Source organism: Anastrepha ludens, chromosome 5 (genome assembly GCF_028408465.1).
Source record: "Anastrepha ludens isolate Willacy chromosome 5, idAnaLude1.1, whole genome shotgun sequence".
Taxonomy (NCBI): Eukaryota; Metazoa; Arthropoda; class Insecta; order Diptera; family Tephritidae; genus Anastrepha; species Anastrepha ludens.
This window is the reverse complement of record NC_071501.1, coordinates 8,524,478-8,551,586: the sequence shown is the minus strand read 5'-3', so window position 1 is coordinate 8,551,586 and position 27,109 is coordinate 8,524,478. Positions and strand designations below refer to the sequence as shown.

At 34.0% G+C, this 27,109-nt stretch overlaps 1 protein-coding gene and 1 long non-coding RNA gene across 6 annotated transcripts in view; both read left to right on the top strand.

Moving 5' to 3' along the window:
• Positions 1 to 9,643, top strand: part of LOC128864965 (uncharacterized) — a 331,205-nt gene extending 321,562 nt beyond the window's left edge. For 3 of the 5 annotated variants that reach the window (XM_054104783.1, XM_054104782.1, XM_054104784.1), the window contains one exon: positions 1,231 to 9,643. In XM_054104783.1, coding sequence (XP_053960758.1) covers positions 1,231 to 3,860 — 2,630 coding nt within the window. In that variant the 3' untranslated portion in view covers positions 3,861 to 9,643. The remainder of the gene's footprint in view (positions 1 to 1,230) is intronic. The other 2 variants (XR_008454730.1, XR_008454729.1) reach the window with 2 other exon arrangements.
• Positions 9,644 to 12,828: 3,185 nt separating this feature from the next.
• Positions 12,829 to 26,755, top strand: LOC128864259 (uncharacterized). Its single transcript, XR_008454663.1, has 2 exons — positions 12,829 to 13,233; positions 16,837 to 26,755. It is a non-coding gene; the product is annotated as an uncharacterized LOC128864259 (long non-coding RNA).
• Positions 26,756 to 27,109: the final 354 nt, after the last annotated feature.

Genomic DNA, 27,109 nt, shown 5'->3' with positions numbered 1-27,109 from the left:
CTGGCTGTCGCTCAGAATGATTATTCGCTCATTCCGCAAATTTCTGTCTTAGTTTAGCTCTGCATATACACAGATAGCATACATCTTCGCTTGGAAGATGCTTGGAAAAGTACCCATTGGCGCAGAATGCTTGGTTCTGGGGGCATATATTCCAGCGCCCATGCCTTCGTGCCCATGCCATATGTATGCCAGCACAGCATACACTCCTGGAGTTTCCTTTCAAATGCAGATCTACTCGAGTTTACCTTATCGTCCGGTTCAATTCTGAACCTCTTTTGGAATTTGATGATTTTAGTGATATCATCGCTGGGTAGGTGATTCTCGATGCCCAAGCCACCGCTCCGTATATTATCATTGGTCTTATTATCATAACAACCGATAACCAATAATCCAGTCTTTAATTTGTATCATCTCGAAAATTGTGATATGTAAATTAAAAATAGTTCTTCGACATCTCTCGTTGTATGAGCTCTACAACGATATAGACATACAGCGGTTCCGCTGGCTTGATTATAATAGGCAGAAACACTCCAGCTCTGAAAGTATACCATACGGGTTACGATGCTGGGTATTATTATTATTTTTAGTGACCTCAAAGATGTACTGTGCCGCTTTTCGGGATTCAGAGTATTTCTCTGAGCTCAAGCTCCTCAATAAATTTTAGTATTTGTCCTATTACACTGAGTTTTATTTCCTCGGCTGGCAAAATATGTTTGCCGAGGTGTTTGTGCCGCTTCTGCATCAGTGCAGCACTTGTCTGGCGGTTTCAGCTTCTTTCCTGTATTCATTCCTTCTGGCATACTTAGGTTTGAAGCTTTGCACTTCCACACAAAAACATTTCGAAAGTAAAGCCTCTTCAGTTCATCATATCGAGTTGGTGCCCACTTCGTTAGAGATCCTATACCTGTATCAGTATTTAACATACATTGGATTTCCATGTAATCTATAGGACGGGTGAATGGAAATGCCATACTTTTTAATTTTTGCGGAACAAGATTCGAAGAGTTGAACAACCGCCCACAGAACTACAAAAGAGCAAAAGCTTAATCAATAAATTAGAAAGACACTGCAATATGTTTGGGGGTCTTCCTATTTGTTAGTTCTTAGATTTTTCCCCCTTGTTTGAACTTTCCATATTTATAGCCATTACCTTAAATAGAACTTTAAAACAATTACATAAAACATTCTTTTAAATTTTCTCTAATACAGTTTTTTAAATTTTTCTTGCAGGTTACTTTTCTCTGCTCAACGACAAGGGTATACCCACAGCGACACTCTACACCTCGCTCATACAGCTGGTGCGCGAACGTGTGTACAAATTCGTCTCAGTCGACAATATGCCCGCCTTTACGGAATCCCAGCCCAACGTAAATAACCCACCCACGGAGGGTTGCATACCAATATACTCCCAACCACCGCCACCACCGACCAACAACCGACCACAATATGTGAAGACAACTGCGCGAGGTGGCCAAGTATTTCGATTGCTTGCCGTTTTCGAAGATGGCAAACAAGATCACGCTACCATCGGTTGTACCGGTGGAGTAACCGCAAAAGCGTATAACAATCATGGCCGTGAAAAGGAGAAGGGCCGCTATGCACAATTGCTAAACGAGAACCGGCAGGTGTTGTACGTGTCGCTCTCCACAAAAGGCAAATTCTACGAAATCGAGCCGGGCATACCACAAATACTGCAGAAGCTTGGTGGCATTGGCAACGAGGCGAACAAGAAGGTCAATCCCGATTGTGTGCATCGCATAACAGCGCTGATAACGCCACAGCGTGAATTGCCGCTTACACTGCGCTACATTTCCGGACCGAATGGCTGTAATAGCGCGATACCCGACAATGTGTGCATTACGCACATAACCACCGAGAACGTGGTGATCGCCTGCCCCATTGAAGATGTGGAGGTGCAAAGTCCACTACACTTACGCAAACTGCATCTGTCGAAGGAGATGAATTTGCTGAAGAGCTCACTCGGTTTCGAAAGCGAGCAACGTATGCTCGCCAACCCCAATGTGCAAAACATACTGAAATTTTGTCAATTCAATTGTGATCAATTCTTGAAGATGGTTGAGGTGGAGATACTGCACCGTCCGGAGCGCTCGGGCTCGAAAAGTCGTGGGGAAGGTTTGAAAATCCTAAAACCCTTGCATCTGCCAAAGTTGCTGAGGCGCGAGAAAACGACGATACCAGCGCACGAAAAGGAAGACTCAATTATCTTTCTTAGCAAGTCGGATCTCGCCAATCTAGAGGCGAAAGAGGCAGCAGCGCAAGCTGCATTCGAGAGTGCGACAAGCAGCGCAAATCGCATTACCGAGAAGATGAAAGTTTTCCAATCGACGAAGAAGAAATGGTTCCGCAAGCAGGACAAGCATGTTGCGCACACGATGACCTCCTACGAACTGGATGTGCAGGCGAAGCGTATGAGCATGGAACGCTATTCGGATATGTCTAAGCTGTTACAGGAACGATTTGGCGATAAGCCAAATACGCAAACTCACGATGTACACGAGAGTTTTTCGGAGCCAAGTGGTGGCGCATCGGACATTGGCTGTTCGGACACAGAAACCACAACATTGGCGACCATCGATGAGAAATTGAAAAAAGTCGAAACGCGCGGCAAAAAATTGATGACAAAATCTATGTCGCTACAGGATATTGAACTCATCAGTGGCGGTGCTGCATCGCGTAAGCCCGATTTACTACCAAATGACACTATCTCAGAAGCGGGCACCGATGTGGAGGACCTTGAGAATCAAGATCCCATACCACAATCTTTCATTACCGAAAAGCTGTACAATGAATTTCACGTGAAAACGCGCCAGTACAGTAAATCTTCCTCGAGCTTGCATCAGCTGCTCAACTTTTCGCTGCCACAAAAAATGCAGCTGCACGATAACAAACGCTCCATGGCACAGCTGAAGCACAACACTAACAATGGCGTTGTGGCAAAACCAACAGCTACTGATAGGCGACTTGACTTCAATATTGGCGAACCGGTGACAGGCAGACGCGCTGCCGGTGGACTTTCATTGCTCGCAGGTAACGCTGGCGTTGCTAACAGTCTTGGCATTTTGGGCAACCACTCTGCACTTGCCTCACCACTCACACCCACCAGTCTAATAGACGATCTACCCTATTCAAGTGTGCGCGATTCGCTGGTGCTTTCAAGCGACGAATCAGCATCCGACAATCCAACGGGCAACATCTGTCAAGCGCTCAATCTGATCGACTACAACAAAGAGAATATCTATGCGGAAATATGTCACGACAATGTAAGTCATAATGCGGCAGGATCTTCGACATCGGCGGCGGCAGCTGGCACTACTGTCTCGGCCATGGGTGGCATTTGCACTTCGGCCACACGTGAAACCTTTTCCAATGAAACACATTCCACGCAGATCTCCGACGACTATGGTGACTACGCTTCGCTGACATACACCGCAATCGAGTGTCCTACACCAGCGTTGAGTGGCAACAATGTGGCCGGTGCATTGAGTAAATCAGCGAGTGGACAAACTGTGGCTAGCGACAGATCGGCGCCAACTGGGTTGGCAATTAGTCGCGTGCAAATCAATTGCAACGCCGTCAGTCCGGTGAGCTATCACACTGTATATCTCGGTGAAGAACCGCTCAGCGGTGGTGAAAAGCAAATTGGGCGCGCGGCGAGGCGCAACAAGGTGGGCAGCAAGAGTCGCGCGCATATAACCACAGTGGCATTAGAAGGTAATACGACGGCGTATGAGGCGCACAATGGCGGCAGCGGCGGCGGCGGAAGTATTAGCACTACAGCTGCGAGCATTGCGAACGAACTGGAGGAGGTGGCCGATAATATCTATAATACACTCAAATGATGACTAATGTGATTCAGTTGGAAGTTGGGTGCTTCTGTATTGAGTATGATGAGCAGCGGCAAGGGGTTCTATTGAAAAGCTGAGTGACTCGGCTAAGCAGAGAGTACATACATGCGTGCATGTACGCGCTTGCCTAGCAAGAATGATGGATAACAAAATTACGACATCCGGGAGAGTATTTCTGGCTGTGACGTAACAATTGGATAAACAAGAAAGGGAACGGCGTAAGAGGATAAATTTGCACGTAAATAACAATAGAAATGAGACACCAGTAGAAAAACAATAATAAAATGAGAACAAACATCCAATAATTACGTCAGCAAATCAGCTGATGCTGTCAAATTCACTGAGCGCGGGCGAATGGTTAGCGGATGTCGCCACCTTCTTTATTCTCTCCACTGCGCATACATCTGTAGTAGAAGCAGGAGTGCAAGAGAACTAGTGATTAAATTTAGTATACTATTAAATACGAATCGAACTGCTCGAAAGAGGGAACAGCAATGTGATGTTTAGGGTTTTCTAAATGACATGAATGGTGCGTTTAAAAGGTATTTTCCAAATACACGTAAAATATCTAGTTACTTAACTACGTGGCTTTACTTTAGTGTTGACTGGCGATGGATGAGTTGAGAGTGTGTTGTATTTGTAATGGTAAAAAGTATATTAATATGTTAATATGTCTTGAACAAATTCTTAATTTTATAAACTAATTCTGAATATTTACAAATAGACTCCAAGTCCTTTAAACGAAATTTATTAAAAGAAAAAAAAATATTTTTTACTCATTTAATATATTCACCAGAAATCTTTCGTGAACCATTTTAAGCGCTTGTTATCCTTTTTTTCCGAACAAGAACCAGGATTTAGCCACCTCTCACCCAATCAAAGCATGGGACGCATGTGAAGAGCTGCGTTTGCTTGGACATAATAACCCAGAATGATAGGCAGAAAAGCACGTTCTCTATAGCAGCAATTGCCAATTGATTATGGCGAATATTTTATGCTGTTACAACAACAATAACTACTTTGACATAAACCATTGACGCGAGAAGTTACGAATTTCGCACACTTGCAGTGTACTTTGTGAGAAAATATTTATATTCTATGTAAAGCTTAAGTTTCACACCAAAAAACCGCAATTTTTGCTAAGACCACCATTTTCATGTTATGCGACAACTTCGGATTCTTCAGTCTCAAAGTGGTTTGGAATGGCTTTTTTGTGGCCTTACGAATGCGATGGCCGTGGACAAAATATATCAAATTAATAGCGAAAGTCGCCCATTGAGTGCAGTTTTCTCTAAGAAACGACTTTTTTAGTAAGGCTTAAAATGCAGCATAAAACTGAGAGTCTTCTTTATTCGTGTGAAAAAAATTAGAATTTACACGCCTAGCGGGCAAAAGCAGCGTAGCCTCAATACCAAATAAAAATTTCTAGGTAACACTAAACAGATTTTGCAAAAATTTGTATCTGAAATTTTTAAGAGTTACCCTAAATGCCTAAGAGGCAGCATAAAACTGCGAGTATTCTTTATTTGGGTGAAATAAAGTAAAATTTACACGACTAATGGCAAAAGCAGCGTAGCCTGAGTACCAAATAAGAATTTCCCCCTCACACTAAAAAAAATTTGCAAAAATTTGCAGCGGTAATTTTTAACAGTCACCCTGTCTTCTTTATCTATATTATTAACCATTTAAAACAATAGCCGAAGGTCTTAGCAGCCAGTGCTTGTTCCTTTTTTTCTTACCTTTTAAGTGGAATAATTATTACTCTTTTCAATAAATAAATAAATAAAAAACGTTTAAGAGTTACTCTGTGCGCACCCTAAGTCTCTTTGCTAGCTCTCCCTCCTGCTCGCATACTCATACAGAGATTTAATATCTCTACATTTTACAGCCAAATCATTTTTAATAGTCACCCTGTGCGCACCCTATGTCTCTTTGCTGGCACTCCCTCCTGCTCGCATACTCATACAGAGATTTACTATCTCTACATTTAACATTCGAATTATGAGCCGGCGCTCCTCTCATTTCCCTTTGCTTGGGTTTGAGGTGCCAAATTTCTGCGTAAAATAATTGGGTCCAAGAAAAGCTTTCTGGTTTTAATTTTTACACAATTTCATTCTTCTGAGAAATAATTTCTTTGAAAAAGTATTTGATTTGATGCTATTACTTTATTTAGAAAAAAAAAAAACATGAAGGCTACATCATTTATAATAAAAAATTATAACTTCACATTCTCGAAAAAGCAAACAACAAAAAACAAAAAACCATAGATATTATGAACTAAAATCAAAATGTATCGCGCAAATTAGTATTAAATGAAATTTCAATGAGAATTAATGAAAATAGTATTAATCTTAGTGCAGCAAAAGCACTAGGCAAGCAAGCATTTGAATAAAATTTATAAATTTTAAAGCATAAATAAATATTAGTAACTGTGAAATTAGAAAATAATCAATAGCAATTATACTAAAATAGCTCCGAAATGAAGCTTTAGACTCATGCAACTCACTCGAGCATTTAATCGATGCAGCTAAGAACTAATTAAGAATATGCAGCATAATCGATTAATCAGTAGCTCAATTAAGCAGAAATTTTGTTAACTAAAAAAAAACAGAACAGGAAAAATGTCTGTTATAAGGAAAGCGAAAACCATGGTTTTTATTTAGAATATCAAACAACGATTTCGTTATTCGTTTCTTCAGATTGTTTTTTATATCATGAGCTTTATCAGTTCTTCGATTAATCGATTAACAAAGATTTGATCAAAATTTCATAACTATAAAATTTCGAAGCAATAACCAAATCACGAAAACTAATTTAAAATCACAAAAACATTTACAGGCACTTACATACATACATACATACTCGTATACATAAATTATTTTAAGAGAAGTGTAATAAATCCAGCAATCAGCTTCACATGGATACAGCTTTAGCAAATCCAAATACAAATACAATTACAAAAAGTACTAATTTGTAGCCTGCATAACCTTTAGTGCATACTTACATAAATAAGCAAATCACATAATCATCATTACATCATTACATAAATCAATACTAAAAGCAAAAGAGCAATACATAGAAATTCCTCCAAAAATTTTCACAAAAATTCCACATTTAAATAACTGCAATACATTCACTGTCCTGCAAAGCACTCAGCGTTTCCTCAAATTACTCAAAAAAACAAAAACACCCACAATGAAAAGTTGAGAGAGAGGTAAGTGAGCTGTATTTATTTTTTTGTTGTTTTGTATTTCCTTTCATGTTTTATAAATCACATTTTGAATTATGTAGACTTGATAAAATCCATGGCTAATAAAATGATTATTGACTGCATGCAAAATTCATTCAATCGATTTCTTTTGTGGCTTGGAATTTTCTGGTCAGCCAAGGAGAAACCTCCGAACTCGTCTCTAGCAGCTATTGTCACGCTCTAGCAGCATGCACTGCAGAGGTTAGAGGTTAGTACTTGTGCTAACCCGCAACAGTTGGGCATGCCGCGTCTTTCTCCACTTGATCTTTCCAATGTAAAGGCGGCCTTCCTCTGCCTCTTCTACCTCCACCGGGAAGAATTATAATTTTAGTTATTCACATAAACTCTTTCATAGAGATGATGCCCAAAGTGGAAGTACTTTATGGCCAAATTGCTGCAACATCTCGTGAAATCATGCTTTCAGAATATTTCATTTGGAAACAAATATACCTAGGCAACGTTGCTAGGTTAGGTTAGGTTGAAGCGGGTTGAAGCGTTGTGGGACACACTCAGGCTCATAGTCCATTGTGATGCCACGTAATGCCACTTATCCCTATCTCACCTAAAACGAGTGTATACCAATACAAAATTTTAGAGGATCCCTGATTTCCACTGTACTGAGATCTTCCAATTCAGTCAAGGATTTTCTACCTAAAATGGTAAATCTACAGCAATGGCATAGTGCTTCTTATTTCATAAAAGCTTCTTAATTTAAGAAAGGTTCTTATTTCAAAAAAAGCTTGTTACTTTATGAAAGCTTCTTACTTTATAAAAGCTTATGATTTTATAAAAGCTTCTTACCTTATGAAAGCTTGTTGTCTTATGAAAATTTTGACGCAACACTTTTGTCACTTATCGCTCTCATCGCGAAAGGCTAAGCAGTCGGCAAAAACTTGCTAAGCTTCCTTTGTTGGTTTACCTACTCACTTCCCCAAACGCGTTTGAAAACAATTGTGAAAGCTTGACATTTTTGTATGAAGTAGCTGTATTCGTAAAACTTACGTTGAAAAGCTTTAAACTTTGATGAAAGCTTGGTGTCTTATTAAAATTTTAACGCAGTACTTTTTTCAATTATCGCTTTAGATAAATTTACATAGTCGAGTAGCCTTAGTGGAGGAAGAATTTATAAAAAATACTTACCTACCAATATGTTCTTTTTGAAAAGATTTTGAAAACAGTTCACAAACTGTAAAACCTCTTTTAAACATTGCAGATAAATTCTGCAATATTGTCGCCAGTGCGTTTAATGTATTCATGTCTATTTTGAGATCGCCGTTTCTTAAAAGCGACCTCCATAGAGATTCCGAACTGACTAATTCAAAAAATCTTTTGCCACTTTTTTTTATGTTATAAAGGGTGGTTAAGTTTTATGGGCCGGTGTTGATTTTGAATAAAATACAATTTTTTTAGAAAATTATTATCATTTCTCTTTATTATGATAATATTGGTATGGCTCAATTGCGTATGGGACAAAATATTGGCCAAATGGCCGCTGCGGCCTCGGCGGCACACCTCTATCTGATGGTCCAAATTTTCGATGACACTGAGTCATAATTGAGGTTCTATGCCGTTAAAGTGCCGAATTATCTCATCCTTTAGCTCCTGAATTGTTGCTGACTTATCGACGTACATCTTTTCTTTCAAATAGCCCCAATGAAAGAAGTCCAACGGTGTCGTTAACGTTTAGGTGTGGTTCACATTCAACATCGGCCCTTGAAATTTAACCACCCTTTATATGGCAACATATCTTCCGCATATTTTGTAATACTTAAAAATAAATTTTTTTATAACAAAATATTTCATAAATTTCTTTCTCGGTGGGAAAGCTCTTTAATATTTTTTCAACCATTGGCACTGCTTTTGTTACTTTTTGTGTGGAAAATTTTTCATTACTTTCTTCGTGTCCTATTTTGCAATCTACGCAAAATTTCGCACTGACGTATCAGAATTGCAGGACGGCGTATGGAATATCTGAACTATTCACTGTGTGAGTCCCTTACAAGCACATTTTTCATATTGCAGCGGAATTGGAGGACAGTGAATTATATTCGGCATAAAAAACGTATCACCAAACTGTAATATCAAACGCATGCATGTCAGCTCATCACGCACGCACACACACATACACATTTTAAACTCGAGTCATCATGCAAATCACTAGAATCGCTTGAACATTGCGCAGAAGATTAAATCGAATCACAATTTTGAAAAAAAACAAAATCCATCTTCATATCGAATAGAACACAAAATGTTTGCCATTTTTGTATATAATCACAAGAAGTCGAAAATAGTAAAAAGAGAAGCGAAAGGTTTGCAGCAGCAGAAAAAGTGAGTCCAGAAAAAAATTGTATGGCAGCAGGGGAAAAATGAGTTAAAAATATTTCACAGAGATTTCAATGAAATATATTTTACACATTTCCTGCAACCTAAAATCGATACAATTATATAAAACATACATACATACATACAAACCGAAATGGTAAATTCAAAAAAAAAAAAAAAAAGAAATACAAATTTTGCAAAGCATCAGCTATTCTATCCGATAATATCTCAGCTACATTGCGTGTGTAGTTTTTTATGTAAAGTATTAAACTATGTAAAAATAAATTTATAATTTTAGCTGTAAATAAATATTTAAGAAAGAGAACAAGAAGAAGAGGTTGATTGAGTGTTGGCTGTTGGTGAAACAAAGGTATTAGTACAGAAGTGCAAGAGTAGCGGAGAAATTTCGTATGTAACAGCGGCTGTAGCGGCTAATGCGTTGAGGCATTCACAAATGAATTGTAATAAGGAAAATTTTTTAAAATAGAAATTTATTAAATTTAAAAGAAAAATATGTATGGATATACATGCACCTTTTAACTTTTAAAAGCGATTTTAATTTTCTAATTTATAATTTTGTAAATTACGTCAAAGGCCGACGAAGAACAGTAGAAATGACAACTCAAAATGTAATATTAAAAAACAAAAAACACAAAAAATAAATACTTAAAAAGAAAAAAAGGTTAAATTGCAAAACCCCAAACAAATTTAAATATAATTATTTGCTGTAGAATATAAAAAGAAAAAAATAAGTTTAAGACAAAGTTCTTGGGATTAAAGCAGTGTAAAAATATCACAAGAAAAAAACAAAACAAAATTGGAAAAAATTATTTTATTTTCGGCATTTTCTCTAATTTAAAAATTTGCGTGAATTATACAGAAAACGGTTACAATTCACACATTTTAGTACATATGTAAGTGTATTCGCATAAAAAGTCATTTTAGTTTGTAATGAAAAATGAAACTATATTCGTAACTGGAAAATTTTAGAAATTTAAAATTTAAGAAATAATTATTTTTAATACTTAAATTGTAAAAGGCTCTCACTACTGCGATTTAAATGGTGTTTGGTTTGCTAGTCGCTGTTCAATTTCTTTTTGATTTGCATAAAAATTATTATAACAAAACTATTTATTTTTTTATTTCTACAATTTTTCGGTTTTTCCTGGTCTATAATTAATCTTTAAAAGCGAATATATTTTTAAAAGTTATTATTGTAATAAAAATACATTTAAAACATCAAACCATATGTATGTACATATATAAATAATAAACTATGAAAAGCGCAATCGCTTTGTCCATTTTGTTTACAAAGCAATGAAATTTTTATTTTAAGTCAAACACAAACGAATTTGGTTCTATTTAATTTTTGTGTATTATTAATTATGTATTATTTTTTCCACTTATCTAAGTATATCAATTATAAATTTTTACATTAATTTATAATACAGAAAAGGCATCAAGTGAAAATCACAAATATAAAAAATAATAAAACATAATAGTTTTTGTTTTATTCAAATCTGTTTTTGTGTTCGTATCTTCGTTTTGCATTTGATTGCGTGGCAAGTTTATGGCAAGCCATTAAAGAAAATATGGATCGTTAATATTTTAGTTTGAGAAATCGAACTGAAAAATATATGGAACAATTTTGAATTTTTTTTTTTTTTTTGAGTCAATAATTAAAGAAAAAAATTTAATTTCTTGACTAAGTTTGATTATTTGAAATCTATCTTTATTTCTTATCGAAATTAAAAAATAATTCAAAAAAAATATTTTTGGAAAAAAATTAAACAAAAATTTATTTTGGGAAAAAATAAAAAAAATGTTTGGAAAAAAATGAAAGAATTTTTTTTTTAATAAACATTTTTTTAAGGCTATTCTTAATTTTTTATTCGAGAATATTTTTCTAAGAGCTTAACTTTTTTCTAAATATTCATTTTTTTATCTTCTATTCAACAATTTTTTTAAGATATTAAGTTTTTCCAAAAACGTTATTAAAAATTTTGAAAAATTTGTGTCAATAAGTAAATAAAAAATTTAAATTTTTCGACTAAGCTCGATTTTTTCCTATTTTTAAAATCTTTCTTTATTTCTAATCGAAATTTAAATAAATATTAAAATAATATCTTAAAAAAAAATTTTTTTTTGGAAAAAAACTAAAAAATGTATTTTTTAATAAACAATTTTTTTTAAGTCATTTCTTTATTTTTTATTGAAGAATGTTTTTTTAAGAGCCTAACTTTTTTCTAAATAGTAATTTTTTTATCTTTTATTTAACAATTTTTTTTAAATATTAAGTTTTTCCAAAGACGTTATTAAAAATTTTGAAAAATTGTGTGAATAATTAAATAAAAAATTTTAATTATTTGACTATTTTTTAAATCTTTCTTTATTTCTCACCGAATTTAAAAAAATATTAAAAAAATTAAATAAACAAAAAATTTCAAAAATTTAGAAAAAATTTAGAAAAAATGTTTGGAAAAAAAGTGCACAACAAAAAATTGAAAAATTTTTTTAAGATAGTTTTTAAATTTAGGATTGTTTTTTCATATACGTAATTTATTTATTTTGTGTTGCAAATTATTTTTTTCTCAAAAACGAAATTTCTTAATATTTTATTGGAAAATATTTTTTAAGATATTAATTTTTCTCAAAAATCAGATTTCTGAATTTTCTTATTCAAAGTATATTTTTTTTCATAAACGTAATTTCTTTATTTTTTGTCGGGAAATATTTTTTCTCAAAAACGAAGTTTGTTGATTCTTATTATTATTTTTTTAAAAAAATTTTTTCCAAAAACGAAATTTCTTTTCTATTTCATTTATTCTATATAATTTTCTACTGAAAATAATTTTTTTAAGATATTACAATAATATTTATCAAAAGCGTACAAAAATCTATCAATAAAATATGCCAACTTTCCTCTCTTTACCTTATTTTGAAGCAAATTACAAAATATTTTTTAAAATATTTTGAAATACAATATTTTTAGGACTTAAAAATTTTTATGCGAAAATTTTAATTTATAAAGTTTTCTAAACTTTTCTCTTTTTTCAATAGCTCCGTTTAATTTTTCGAAATACAATATCCAATTGATTACGGACTAAAGTTTTTGCCTTGAACTTTTTATAACGTTTTCTAACCGTCGATTTTAATAAATTTGCATTTATCTTGTTATAATTCAATATCTTTTACGTATATATGTAGATATTTATACTTTTATCAAAAAACCGGTTTGTTTAGAGGTTAATATTATAGGGTGTTTATATATCCTAAAAATGTATTATTAAAAAAAACGGATGCAACGGTACTAATAATTTTTTTTTTTTCTTTTTTTTAAACAAATTTTTTCGGCTTATTTTTTTAATTTTATAACATTTTTTTGTTTATTATTTTATAACAATTTCAGAGCTTTATTTCTCCAAAACTTAAGCTAAATTTTAATTTTTTTAATATACACTTCGCAAAAAAAATTTAATTTTTACACCCGTCAATTTTTATTATTTTACTCTGATTCTTCACAATTTTAATAGTTATAGAACAAACAAACTAGCAAACAATTTAAAAAGTGACATACGAAAATATTCAAACGCACATTTAGAAAATAGTTATTCGAAGAAAAGTAGTTTATAAAATATTATAAATGTCTATGTGAAATACCAGAACCAAACACACCCACGCATACATGCATAGAAATACACGGGAAGACTAGCGGCAGTAAGAGATGGCTGAGAGAATGGGGGAAAAAATTGAGGACCACGCGTACAACTGACAGCGGTTCAGCAACAATTCGAGGTAAGTCAAATTTTAGTTGAGAAAACTTGTTATCAAAGCAGGTTTCATAAAGTCAAAGACGGAGTGCAGAAAGAATCTATTTGAAACACTCTTTATCGTACACCCGATGCATATTGGAACGATTTTGACTATTTTTCTTTTTTCTTCCTTTTTTAAATGTTCATTATTTTTGTATAATTTTAATAATATAATTATAATTAAGAAAAACATTTCTCTAATAGCGGTCGCTCCTCGGTAGGCAATGGCAAACCTCCCAGTGTATTTCTGCCATGAAAAAGCTCCTCATAAAAATATCAGCCGTTTGGAGTTGGCTTAGAACTGTAGACCCCTCCATTTATGGAACAACATCAACATTACATATGCTGGTACTGGCTGGATAGGTAGGTAGGTAGGTAGGGTGGTTGTCGTAAGACACACTTAGACCTTCGGCAGATCCATTGTGATACCACTGGAGCTTATCCTTACTCTACGTGTTCCTTTTCAAACCATCCGGTTGCTTTAATAAACCAGCAGAGCTTCGTTAGTTTTAGATGGGCTATATCCGCTACATCGGTTAGAAATGCTGTATCGAGGGTGAGCAGCCTTCTCCTAGCTAGGCTTTCACACTCACATAAAAGGTGTCTGACTGTTTCCTCTTCTTCTGTATTTAGACAGCTTCTACAGAAATCGAAGTAAGGTAGTCCTAATCTTCTAGCGTGGCTGCCTATTAAACAATGACCTGTTAATACACCTATCATTTTTCTTATAAAGGGTGTTTTTTTTAGAGGTTAGGTTTTCAAGTTGGCACTGCTTTTTTCGTAGATGGTCTTTTTGACAGCTGTCACTTGATTTATGCTCAGTTTGGTTTGCCATTTCATAATGAATAGACTTACATCTGAACAAGCGCGTCGCTCGTTCGGTGAATGTGCCCAAAACGAGGTGGCCACCGATCCCGATTTTCACAAGAAAATTTTGTTCAGCGATGAAGCTCACTTTTGGTTGAACGGGTATGTCAATAAGCAAAATTGTCGCATTTGGAGTGAACATAATCCACAAGCCATTGCTGAGACGCCGTTACATCCTCAAAAAGTCACTGTTTGGTGTGCTCTATGGGCAGAGGGAATCATTGGTCCATATTTCTTTAAAAATGAAGCCGGCCATAATGTTACAGTCAATGGAGAGCGCTATAGGGCCATGATTAATGACTTTTTCGTGCCTGAATTGGACGATGTTGATGTGGACGACCTTTGGTTCCAACAAATACAAATGCCATACAGCCAACGCAACAATCGATTTATTGAAGGAAACTTTTGGTGAGCGCATTATCTCGCGCCGTGGACCTGTGGCGTGGCCTCCAAGATCGTGCGATATAACACCGCTGGACTATTTCTTGTGGGGCTATGTGAAGTCGCTTGTCTACGCAGATAAGCCCGAGACGATTGACGTCTTGGAAGAGAATATTCGGCGCGTTGTTGCTGACATACGGCCCCAATTGCTGCAAAAAGTGGTCGAAAATTGGGCCTCTCGGCTGGAATTTATTCGAGCCAGCCGCGGCGGCCACTTGCCCGAAATCATTTTTAAAACATAATGGCAAACCCTTATCTTTATAATAAAGCTAAATTCTTGGCCATAACATTAAATTATATACGTTTTATTTCATCTTGAAAACCTAACCTCTAAAAAAAACACACTTTAGATTCTCTGTTGAATCTTAGCAAGATCTTCGATCGACCGCTGTTCCAGTTCGGCCATATCTGTCTGCTTAGTTCGCATGTTGTGAGGTTTTGCCAGATTGTATTTACCTTTTTGATGGTTTCCCTGTCCATAAGTATTTTACAAGTGGCTATAGGCATGGGTACCAGCGCCTTATCCGGTTCGAAATCGAGCGTTGCACCGGCTCTTGCAAGTTCATCCGCCTTACAATTTGCTGCAATGTTCCTGTGGCCTGGTACCCAGATAAGGTGCACCTTGTAGCACTTAGATACGTCATCTAGTAGTTTAAAACATTCTAGAACTGTTTTTGACGAGTGCGTTTTTGATTCCAGCGCTTTTATTGCTGCTTGACTGTCCGAGTAAATGAAGAGTTCATTTGTGGATAATACTCTCGTTTTTATTTCTTTAAGCCCCTCTTTTATGGCAGTGACTTCCGCCTGAAATACACTGCAATGATCAGGTAAGCGAAATGATTGGCATACTCCGAGTTTGTCGGAGTAGACCCCTCCACCTACTTTGTTGTCCAGTTTTGAGCCATCTGTGAAGATGTTTAAGTCATTTATCTTAACAATGAGCCCGTTATCCCATTCCTCTTTGGAAGGAAATACTGTGACAAAGGATTTATTAAAATTGATGTCCTTGGTCCTACAGAAATCCGTTGTGCTGGGAATGTAGGGGAATTGTTCTAAAATTGAGGAGTGTCCTCTGTGGTACGTTCTGAGTAGGTCGATTTCTCTTAGTATAAGAGTTGCTTTGGCAGCTGTACCGTACTGCTCGATTGGTAAAATGTTAAGCATAATATTTAGTGCATCTGTGGGTGTGGTTCTGAGGGCCCCGCAGATGCAAAGACTTTCCATTCTTTGTACGTGTGCCATGGTTCTTTTAATGTACAATTTATCTAAAGCTGGCCACCACTACTAATATGCCGTATGTTAGGATAGGTCTGACAATTGCCGTGTAAAGCCAGTATACGATAGATGGGGAGAGACCCCAACTTAGTCCTATCAGCTGTTTACAAGAGTATAGTGCTATTGTCGCCCTTTTTACCCTATCTTCGACATTTGCCTTCAAAGTTAGCTTTCGGTCTAGTATTAGACTTAAGTAGCGGGCCTCATCACTAAATGACAGTGCCGTTCCACCTAGAGTCGGAGGAGCTATATTCGGAATTTTATGTTTCCTGGTAAATAGGATGAGTTCAGTTTTATTGGGGTTGACGCTTAGCCCATTTGCTTTTGACCAGTTTTCAACCATGTTTAGTAAATCCTGCATGACTTCTATAAGTGTATTGGGGAATTTCCCCCTTACTACCATTGCAACATCGTCCGCATATGCAACAACGTGTTGTCCTCTCTCCTCTAGGCTCTTTAGCAATGAGTTTAGTGCCTGCACCCATAGAAGAGGGGACAGCACACCGCCTTCAGGTGTTCCTCTGCTAACTAACTGGCTGGATAATAAATATTTACTTTTTTGCCACTCTTCTCTTTCGTAGTTTGTGATGATATTTGTTTCCATAGAAACCGATTTGAAACTGTTTTAACCAGCCGCCAGGCAACTTGTTTCTCGTTTTGCCAATGAGCAGGTATAGAAAAAGTTTCAACAGACAATGGCATCCCTTGTACTGGGTCGTATTCAGAGCTAAGCGGTTTTAAATTGAATTCATTGCACCGAACTCCGTCATCAAGTCAATTAGATTCCGCCTTAGATGCGAGCTTAGATTTATAACACCTTAGGGTTTTAAGCCTCCGCCTTCATAGCCAATGCTGATTTAAATGTTGCCCTATGAAAAATACAGTTTTTACTAAACATTTGTTGTGTTGATTTTTGTTTAAATCTTTTTTTTATTTTTTTTTTTAGTTTAGAGATTTCATTTGATGTAAAACATTTCCTTCACTTAACTTATTCCCATTTCAGGCGCTGATTAACACCGCAAATGCTTACTGTGGCTATGAGGATGAAGGGATAACTAAACCAGACAGGGGCACAAGTGTATTTATAAAGTAATGAACATGAACATCATATCAAACGCACCATGAACAACAACAAATTAAAGGACATACAACAATAACTTGATATATGTAAATGCAATAGGAATAATAAAACAGAATTGAAGTTAAGTCGCTCAACATTAGAAATATCAACTAATTGAAAGGCATGAAAAATGTCAAAAAAAATGCATTTTTTAAGGAAACACTATCAAACACACATACATACACACACATATACATGTAATCAATATAAAAATATTCGCAGCATGAAAGCAACAAATAAGCAAAACGTAAACAAAAACGAAAATATGAGATTAAAGGCAGCTATTTTACATTTTTTCAATAAAATACTAAATGCGTAATTGATAGTGATGTGAAAAAGAAGACGAAAAGAAGTAGAAGAAGAAGCAATGTCTATATTAAAAAAGCAATTAGGAACCAATAAAGTAAATATTAATATTAAAAATAAATTAAAAATTAAAATTAAAAATATAATAAAGAAAAATAAAAATAAATTAGAAACTACCAGTTGTAAATATTTGAAGCAGAACTTTTTAAAAACAAAGCACAGTTCATCATCAACCAAAATTAATTTCTGAAATACGGTAGTTAATATTAAACTTAATTTGAAGTGAAAAAAAATTACGGAAAAAAATGTAAATAAGTAAATTTAAAAACTGAATTTTTCTTTATAATTCAAAAACACATAAAATCTCATAAAATGGTTATTTGCATGAAGACAAAGTGAAAATTTTTATTTAAGTTAAAAATTATGCCACACCTTTAGTGGTTACACATTCGTGGCGAGTAGTCCACGCTTACATGCTGCTTATCCATATCTCGTGGCCTAAAAGTAGACACAAATTGGGGGCTCATGACAAGCAAAAATACGTTTCACTTAAAAATACCAGAAATACTTTTGAATGGCGTTACGATGAGAATATTTTGGAAACGCATACAAAATGTAAATAATTGGTTGGCAGTAAAAAGAGTCAAGCAGCGAGTATTTGTTATAACCAGCAGTTAAAAAATTTTCAAAATTATATACTTACCACTTAAATGCATACATTGAACTGTGTATTGCAATTCATATCGTTTTTTTTTTTTGCTATTTTACTATTTTTACAAACTGCATGAGCAACAGGAACTTTATACTTCACGTATCTCGATAAACTCTGTATTATCGTCACAATCAAATAATGGCAAATCAGTGCCATTTTCGCACTGTTTTGCTCCAGCGCTTTCATTACCAGCTTTGTGCCCATGCAATGAAATTTTGCACTCAGCCAAATGGTGTGCGCTACTATCCACTAGCCACATGATTTCCAATGAACTCTTGTGTGACTACACCAACTGCATGAACAGCAACTTGCTTGAGTCATTGCTTCTGTAAGTATATTGGCCAGTTTTAGATGGGTCCCTACTATGAAGTCTAATAATTCATTTCAATTAAGTGAACCCCATAGTTTGGATACATTTTCGTAGTATTCATGGAACAGCTTTTATATTATTAGAGCAACTTTTTCGCCTCAGAAAATTTGGAATTTTTTTAGTAGCAATTCCATCTTCATACTCTTATTGAGATCCTCGTCTATTTTCATCTCTTCCAGATTCACTTGACACTACTTTATCGCCTTGTAGGCACAAGCAAAATTTTTAAAATTCATATTCAAATTCATATATGATTTTACTTATCTAAGAGCCCATCTATTTGACATATGGAAAAGGTGTTGTTCTGAAACTCTAATTTCAAATTGAATTGCTAGATTGAAAATATTCAAAAAAAATATGTGCATACCTTAGGGGAATAAGTAATTGAATCTTATTTATTCCAAAAAGTTAACTAGCCCCTTAACCTACGATTTGGATCGAAGTTGTTAGGTCGGAATGGTATACAAGCTCGCGAAGTTTTTTTTAAATCATCTCGCTTCAACCTACCCCATGGCACACGTAATACAATATAATATTTAAGTTTGGGCTGATCGCCGTACGTGGGCTATGTCCGTCATCGTGGGTGACCTTTTCAGAGGGTTTTTGGTTTTTGATGAGATATGACTTCTTAAGCACTGCTAGTTCCTTTGCGGAAGGTACTCGTACGAGTATGCCCCATTAAAATATACTGCAGACTCACCGTGAGTGCTAAGTCGTTTTCCTCTTTTTTCTTTCATGAATACCTCGGCAACGCTCTTATATGAGAACAAAAATTATTTTCGAAATCAAAAATTGGAATTAATTTTTCTGGATATTGGATATTGGGAAGAGGATATTGAGGATATTGTAGATTTTGAAAATTGTTTATTGTGTGTACTTATTCTTCACATTGCATGGAGTTTGAATGTATTCCTATTTGAATAGGTTGACTTTGAAAGGATGAAAGGCGCCAATGACTAGCATTTTGCGCATTTGCTGCAAGAGTGTCAGAATAAAAAATACCAAAATACTAAAAAACAAGAAATCGATGCCAGTTTGCATTTTACGAACTCTGTGTAAGTAAAAATGTATTGTAGTAAAGACAATTTCCATCTATTGCTTTAAATCATTAAGTAAGTAAAAACATAGGGTCACAATCGCGAACAAAAACTATTTTATGTGGGGTGCCAGTACTGGTAAAATTCATCTATTAGTCCATGAGCCATTGATCGATTTTGGACTGCGTTTTTATACCGTTAAATTCCTTACCATACTATGGGTTTAGCTTTCATGAATAACGTAAATGAACGTCAGCTGGCACACGCGCAGTGGGTGTGATTGTGGGAGGGTATGAAACGTGCCGAAAAAAAATTTCTATCAACTCATTTTATACCGGCTGAATAAACGACGCTACGTCCCCATATAAAAAGTTGACAAAAATAGGCAAAGACTGGATTTTGCTAAAAGTGTGCCCTCATTACTTACTCAATAGTTGAACCATAGAGCCTCAATCACTAATTATTTGGCAAACAGCCATATTGATGAGGCCGTTCGGGTGTAAAGAAGATGAAGGGAAGATATCGTGATGAGTTCTATTTGGCGAGAACCATGTGCTTGCTCATATACACAAAGAGAATGCGACACGACGCAAGTGCGTTGTCGATTTGAGCACGGCAAATATATAGTGCGGGAGCCAGGGGTCATTTCGACCTCATCATTTCTTGCCAACTGATTTTTTTGCTGAAGGCAGACGCCATCCAATGGATGACGAAACCAACCGTCACTTGGTCCAGTAGCGGTGGGTACGTGCGTGGGATGCTGCAAAACGTGTCGAAAAAAATATTTAACAACTCATTTAATACCGGCTGAAATTTTATTTGTGTATTGTTGTCATTTAGTAGAATAAAAAAAAAGTCAGCTGCGCCGTAGAGGGGGTAAAATACGTCACGATATCTTCCCTTCATCTTCTTTACACCCGATCGGCCACCCAATATGCCTGTTTGCCAAATAATTAGTGATTGAGGCTCTATGGTTCAACCATTGAGTAAGTAATGAGGACACAATTTTAGCAAAATCCAGTCATTTCCTATATTTGTCAACTTTTTATATGGGGGCGTAGCGTCGTTTATTCTTGCTTCTAACTCTGCAGATATACGAGAAGAGTCATCGTTGATTCTGTAACTCGATACGAAGATTTGTATATTCTCCAATTGTCATATTACTTACTTTCCAAAAAAAATACGCGCAACATATTTGAGTGAAGATGGGGTGCCAGTACCAATGGCATACAAAATTATTATTCCCTCACTTAAACTCTCGAAATCAAATTTCATTACAGCATGAAGCAAGAGCTGGCGGTTTTTTCTGCATACTTGTCCGAAAAAATTTTATATATTTTTTATTTTAGATTATGACACTCTTGCAGCAACGGCGTGATATGCAGCAGTCCCTCTTATGGTAGGCGATCTTTTGCTACACAATTTTCACAAAACGATTTTTATAATTTTTCCACAATTGTCGCTTCTATATAACCATTAACTATCATCTCCATTTATAAATAAAAAATAAAAAGGCAAATATGGTATTATAGGAAAATAAATAAGCTACTTGTCTGTATGTATGTAAATTAGTTAGTAGGCAGCGTTTGCGCTGCAAAAGAAAAGAATCCTTGTAAAAATACAAACGATACTCACAAAATAGCTATGATATTAGTATTAATATGAAAGAAAACATATACAAGCAAACAAGTATACTATGTATGTGTAGTGTACATATATGAAAATTACAAATTTTTAAAATCTAAGTCATACACGCATACATTCACACGTATGTATTTGCATTTGAAGCCACACATTCGGGTGCAATCGAAAATTGTTAAGCAACAGCCCAAATGTTGTAATTAGAGAAGAGGAAGAAGAAAAAAATGAATTAACAAATATTATTATTATTAATATAAATAACGTAAAATAACAACTTTTTTCAAATGTGAGCGCAAATAGCGCTTTCAACTCGCTTTCAATGTCAGCATTTGCCGTCTAACCTCTTATAATACTAAATGTGATAGTAGTGAAGTCTATTTTTGCAAAAACACAAAACAGCAACAACAACAACAACAAGTAATAATAACACAATAAAATGCAAATAGATTTTCTTACTCAATTGATAATAAAAACAAAAAATGCAACACTAATTTTTATAAATGGCGATATAATAATAAAAAGGGGGATTATACTAAAAGTGGATGAATAGAATTGGATGAAATTGAGAATGATTAGGAAATGGTATGAAATACATAGGCTTGTAAAATTTTTAAGCTTAATAGAAATGAAACAAAAAAACAGCAAAAAAACAAACTAAATATTAAAAGAAATATTCAACTAAATATGATTTGCTATTTGACCAAAGCATTTTTTACACATAAACGGTGGTTAAGTTTCAAGGGCCGATGTTGATTTTGAATAAAATACCATTTTTTTTTTTAGGAAATTGTTGTCATTTCTCCTTATTATGATAATATTGGTATGGCTCAATTACGTATGGAACAAAATATCGGCCAAATAGTCGCCGCGGTCTCGGCGGCACACCTCCATCCGATGGTCCAAATTTTCGATGACGCTGAGGCATAATTGAGGTTCTATGCCGTTAATGTGCCGAATTATCTCATCCTTTAGCTCTTCAATTGTTGCTGGCTTATCGACGTACACCTTTTCTTTCAAATAACCCCAAAGAAAGAAGTCCAACGGTGTCGTTGACGTTTAGGTGTGGTTCACATTCAACATCGGCCCTTGAAATTTAACCACCCTTTACATGCATGCATATATGTATATGTACATACATCTCGTATGAGATTACTCACCTACGTTTATCGGGGTACAGGATATGCTATAGTACTTATGTATATATTCTCTGCCTCAACACGCGAGGCTTTTTTCTTAGCTAGAAAGCTTAGAGCAAAGCATACGAGCAGAAAAATTAAACTCGTGAGCTGGAAAGTTACACTCGCGAGCAGAAAAATTATACTCGTGAGCAGAAAAATTAAACTCGCAAGCGTTAAATTTTGTGCGCGAACTGAAAAATTAAACTCGCGAACGCAAGCATTAAACTCGCGAGTTAAAAAATTAAATCCGCGACCTAAAAAATTTCGCTCGCGAACTGAAAAACTTAGCCCGTGAGTTACGAAATTTTACTCGCGAGTAAAAAAATAAAACTTGCAAACGGAAAAAATTATTTCGGTAGGAGCTATAAACTAAAGGAGAAGATAGTAAAGGTTTGCACACAAAAAAATAATATTTTTTCTCGCCAGCTCGCAACTGAAGAGCACCTAATTTTTCAGCTGACGAGCAAGCATTTTCATATGCTGATTTGAGTTTTTTTAATCTCATTTGAATAACAAAAATTTCGTAACAAATTTGTTTTCAGATTTTTTTACTCGCCAGCTCGTTACAAAAACGCACGCAATTTTTCAGCTCACGAGCGAGTATTTTCGTATGCTAATTTGTATATAAAAAATGCAGTTGAAAACAAATAATTAATGACTTTTACGTAGAAATCAATGTTAGGTGCATATTCAAATTTATCGATGTCTAACACAAAAATACATATAGAAATACAGCAAAGGCTCAATAAAAGTAGATATGGAATAATTTTTGAGAATACACAAGTGATAAAAGTCTATGAAATTAACCAGACACTGAAGGTGCGAAGGAGAAAGATAAAGCGAGAAATGAAAAGTGAAACTTGAGGGGCATTACTTTAAGCTTGAAATCAATGCATGGGAGGTGTGGTCATGAAATAACGAGACTGATGCTGCTAAACTTTTATTTTTGATTTCATGATTATTTACCTTTACTCAACTTCAATACACATTACTGGTCTAAGCCGACAAAGCTCCTAGAGAATTTTTCATTTTTCGAAACATTGCTGGAAGTTTTCCTCTTCAGCACGGATACCGCTTTTTCTGTCTCTGCTTGGACGAACTCAAATCTTGTGCCTTTTAAAGCGGATTCTACCTTAGGAAGCAATTGAAAGTTGTACGCCGCAAGATACGATGTACATATCGTCCCCTTAGTATTAAAATAGCCTATACATTTTTTGATGTTTTGAGAAAATGAATTTCAAACTTTTTGTCGAAAGTAGCTCTCACTCAAATCTCGTTATGTCTGTAAATATTTATTATTTTTTGACTGACGTTTTGACCCACTTTGTGGAACTAGAATTTGACAAAATTTTGACCACTTATAAAATCGACGATGGAGAATCCAAAAATTCAATAAAAAAATAATAGCCTATGAGCACATAGGCTATTGTTATACTAAGGGGACGATATACTCGTCAGGTGGATGATCTAACACTTCAAGGCTGTACTTGGCAAAGAAACGTCTAAGCAGAATGATCCGCTAAATGGTGCGTCATGCTTGTACTTCTCATGCGTAGAACCGCAGCTCTATTCTAGCTTGCTAATCTACTTTTTTTTTAATATTTTCTATTCGCCTATTACAATCAATATTTGCGACTAGCCTCCTAATCTAGTGCTTGCTTTTTTAAGGTGTGAGGACAGCATTAAGTTCTCTCCAATAACAGTCTCTCCTTTACATAATTTTTTTATTTCACGATCAGAACACATCTACCAAGTTTTTTATAAAAGTTTCAAGACCACCTGCTCACTGATTTATTAGAGAAAAGAAAAAAAATGTGTAAAAATCAGCTTAACCATAAAATATTTATGATTCTCCATCGCTTGAGTAGATTACTAAGTTGACAAAGCTAGTTGCTCGTAAACTAAGTATTTGTGATAGTTGTGAAACAATCGATAAAATTATTTGTATAGATTTCATACACACACACACGAGTTCATAGCAGCATTTAATTAAAAATTAATTAAGTGAAAAATTTCCATTTCCTTGATCTGATTTCATAAGTGTCGTTAACTGATAAGGAGGCTTCACTGATAACCAGACACCCGATTGATTATCAGATCTGAATGTAATTATTTCGTAGGAAAGAAAAGTAGTATAACCAATTACAGAGAAAGCACAACTCAACGATAGATGATAAGGAGCAGATAATTGAATAGCCATAAAAATATATATTGAATATTGATAATAGAAATGTATTAAAACTAAGAAATTCATAATACATATTTTAATAGGTTTTAAACAATTTGATATGAAGCAAATAGAGATTTCTAAAATGTAGATAAAATTATAAATGATAAACTGAGGTGAAAGGAGTGTGCTGAAAAATCCGGAAGGAGAAACACTGATATCATTCAACAACAAAAAACTATGTAGTACTCGGAACAGTCTGTGCAGCAGAAAAGGAAAGTCGATAACTGATTGTTAAGGTTTATATACAGCCATCTCTTTCGCACATTTTCATTGGATGAGCGATTCCATGTCAATTGATCATAGTATTTGGCTCAAAGGCAAATAATTTTTTTTTTTTCAAATGTGTTTTTAATTTTACAATAAAATATACTTAAAAACAAATTTGTTTTTTAAAAATTTTAAATTTTTTGTTAAATTTTTTTTTTTTTTTTAATCAGATTTTTCATATTTGTTTTGTTTTATTTTTCATTTTACCTCGAGAGTTTCGTAGTGCGATTGCCATAACTTTTCGAGTTATATTCAAAACCTAGCGATTCGATGGAGCAGAATTTTTGGTTTCTGGTTCGTCGTACGTATTTGAATTTAAGTAGAAAAGTTATTGAAATAGTTTCCTATTATGAAACTTTCAGGGAGTACTGAGCATAGTCTTAGCTAAAAAAAAAAGTTAGAAACAAATCTGAGGGTGGGTCTGTTTCCAAAATTAAAACAAAAAAATGTTCGCAAACAAGTAAATATTTTTCCCAAAAAAATATTTAATTTATATTTCATTCTAAAAATTATATATATGTATAAATCCAAAAAATATATCTATATTAAAATGAATACGTTTCACTTATGACAAAAAAATGTTTCCCAAAATTTATGAACAAAAAAAAATTTTTTATAAAATTGTTTTTTTTTTTTTTAATTATATTAAGAAAGATATTTTTCTTTAAAAAACCTCGACACACAAATTTTCAAAATTTCTAACCTTTTCTATTATATTTTATCCTGAAAATAAAAATATCAAAAGTAGGAGAAGATTTTGACTTTAAAAACTCCGTACAAAAATTTCGAAATTACAAAAATAAAAAATTAAAAGAATTTTCAGAAAAATTGGGGAACATGCCCAAAATACTTAAATGTGGTAATGGTAACATGAAAATAAATTTCTTTTACTTTTCAATTCACCGTCGTTTCTAATTTGCTGGGCAGGCTGTACCAAAATATGCAATAAAAGACAGGAGTAGGTAATAAAATAGGGAGCAAAAAAGTGAAATGGATGCGTAAATCAATAGGAGTAAGAAGTCTGAAGGCCAGCAAACTATGTTTACAGTGGGCATTAACAAATTTATTTGTATTTGTAGGTACGTAAAAAATGAAAGTAAAGAAGCAATAACATGGAAAAAAATACTTGGTTTTAGGTAAACTAAATTTTTGAAATGATTATGAAAAACCACAAAATATGAATTCGTCAAACGAAAAACAAAAGTGTAAAATAAAATGCATGAATTTTGATGCTAACTTTTTTGCGTATTCTATGTTCATACCATCAACCATAAGCATTTTTTCAAGACCTTTTTTCTTATTTTATTCACAATAAGATTTTCTGCAGAGAATCGGTGTCTACAAATCAAGTTTAACAGCTGTAATTTTTAAAAGGAAAATAATAGAAAAAAAAAATTATATGAAAGTAAGAAAAAACGAAAGAGACAGAAAACCTCCCCGCCAGCATATATTCAAATGGTGTGATAAAACTTTACGACATTAAATAAAACTAAATTAGATTTAAAACAAAAAATAGGTTTAACCAAATATTTAACTTAAATGTACTAAAAAATAATTAAGAGCAAAAAGGAAAACAAAACAAAAGACAAAAAGAACAGAATGCAAATGTATTACACACAAATAAAATAAGGAAGCATTTGTCCAAAAAAAACAAAAAAAAATATTAACAATTACTTTACAGTGAAAAAGGGCTTAAAAAACATAAAAAGTTCAAAATAAAAAAAAGACAAATTAAGAAAAAAAAATCAATTAAAAAATATTAAAAATTCAAAATGAAAACCAAATAAAAAAATAAAATTTCAAAATAAAAAAAATTAAAACAAAAAAGTCCAATTGAAATATATAAAAAATTCAAAAAAATGTCCGACTCACAAAATGGCACTAGCGAAGGCGCATTGAACAGGTAGTGGATGGTAGAACAGCTGATGTGATTTTTTTCTATTTATTTGGTTCACAATATGAAAAACAAATAAATAATAAAAAATAAAATAAATAAATAATAAAAAATAAAATAAATGAATAATAAGAAATATATAACTACAAAAAATAAATAAATTACAATATAAAAATAACAAACAAACAATTCCAATCAAAAAAAGCACACAAACAAAAATAATTACGAATAATGATGAAATATGAAAGAAGCAAAAGAAGGTAGAAATAGAAATTCAGTTTAGCTTTTAAACTCTTCAATGGAAAAATTATAGAATATTTAATTTTAATCTTTTAAATTTAATCATTTTTATAATTAATTAAAAAAAAAAACTTAATCAATTTAATCATTTTTACAATTAAAATTTAATCACTTATATAATTAAATTTAAGGACGATTTGGTTTAGTTATTTCCTTACTTATGAAAAACTTGTACAGACAAAAACTGGAAGACAATGCATGACACTGTCGGCAAAAGTTTT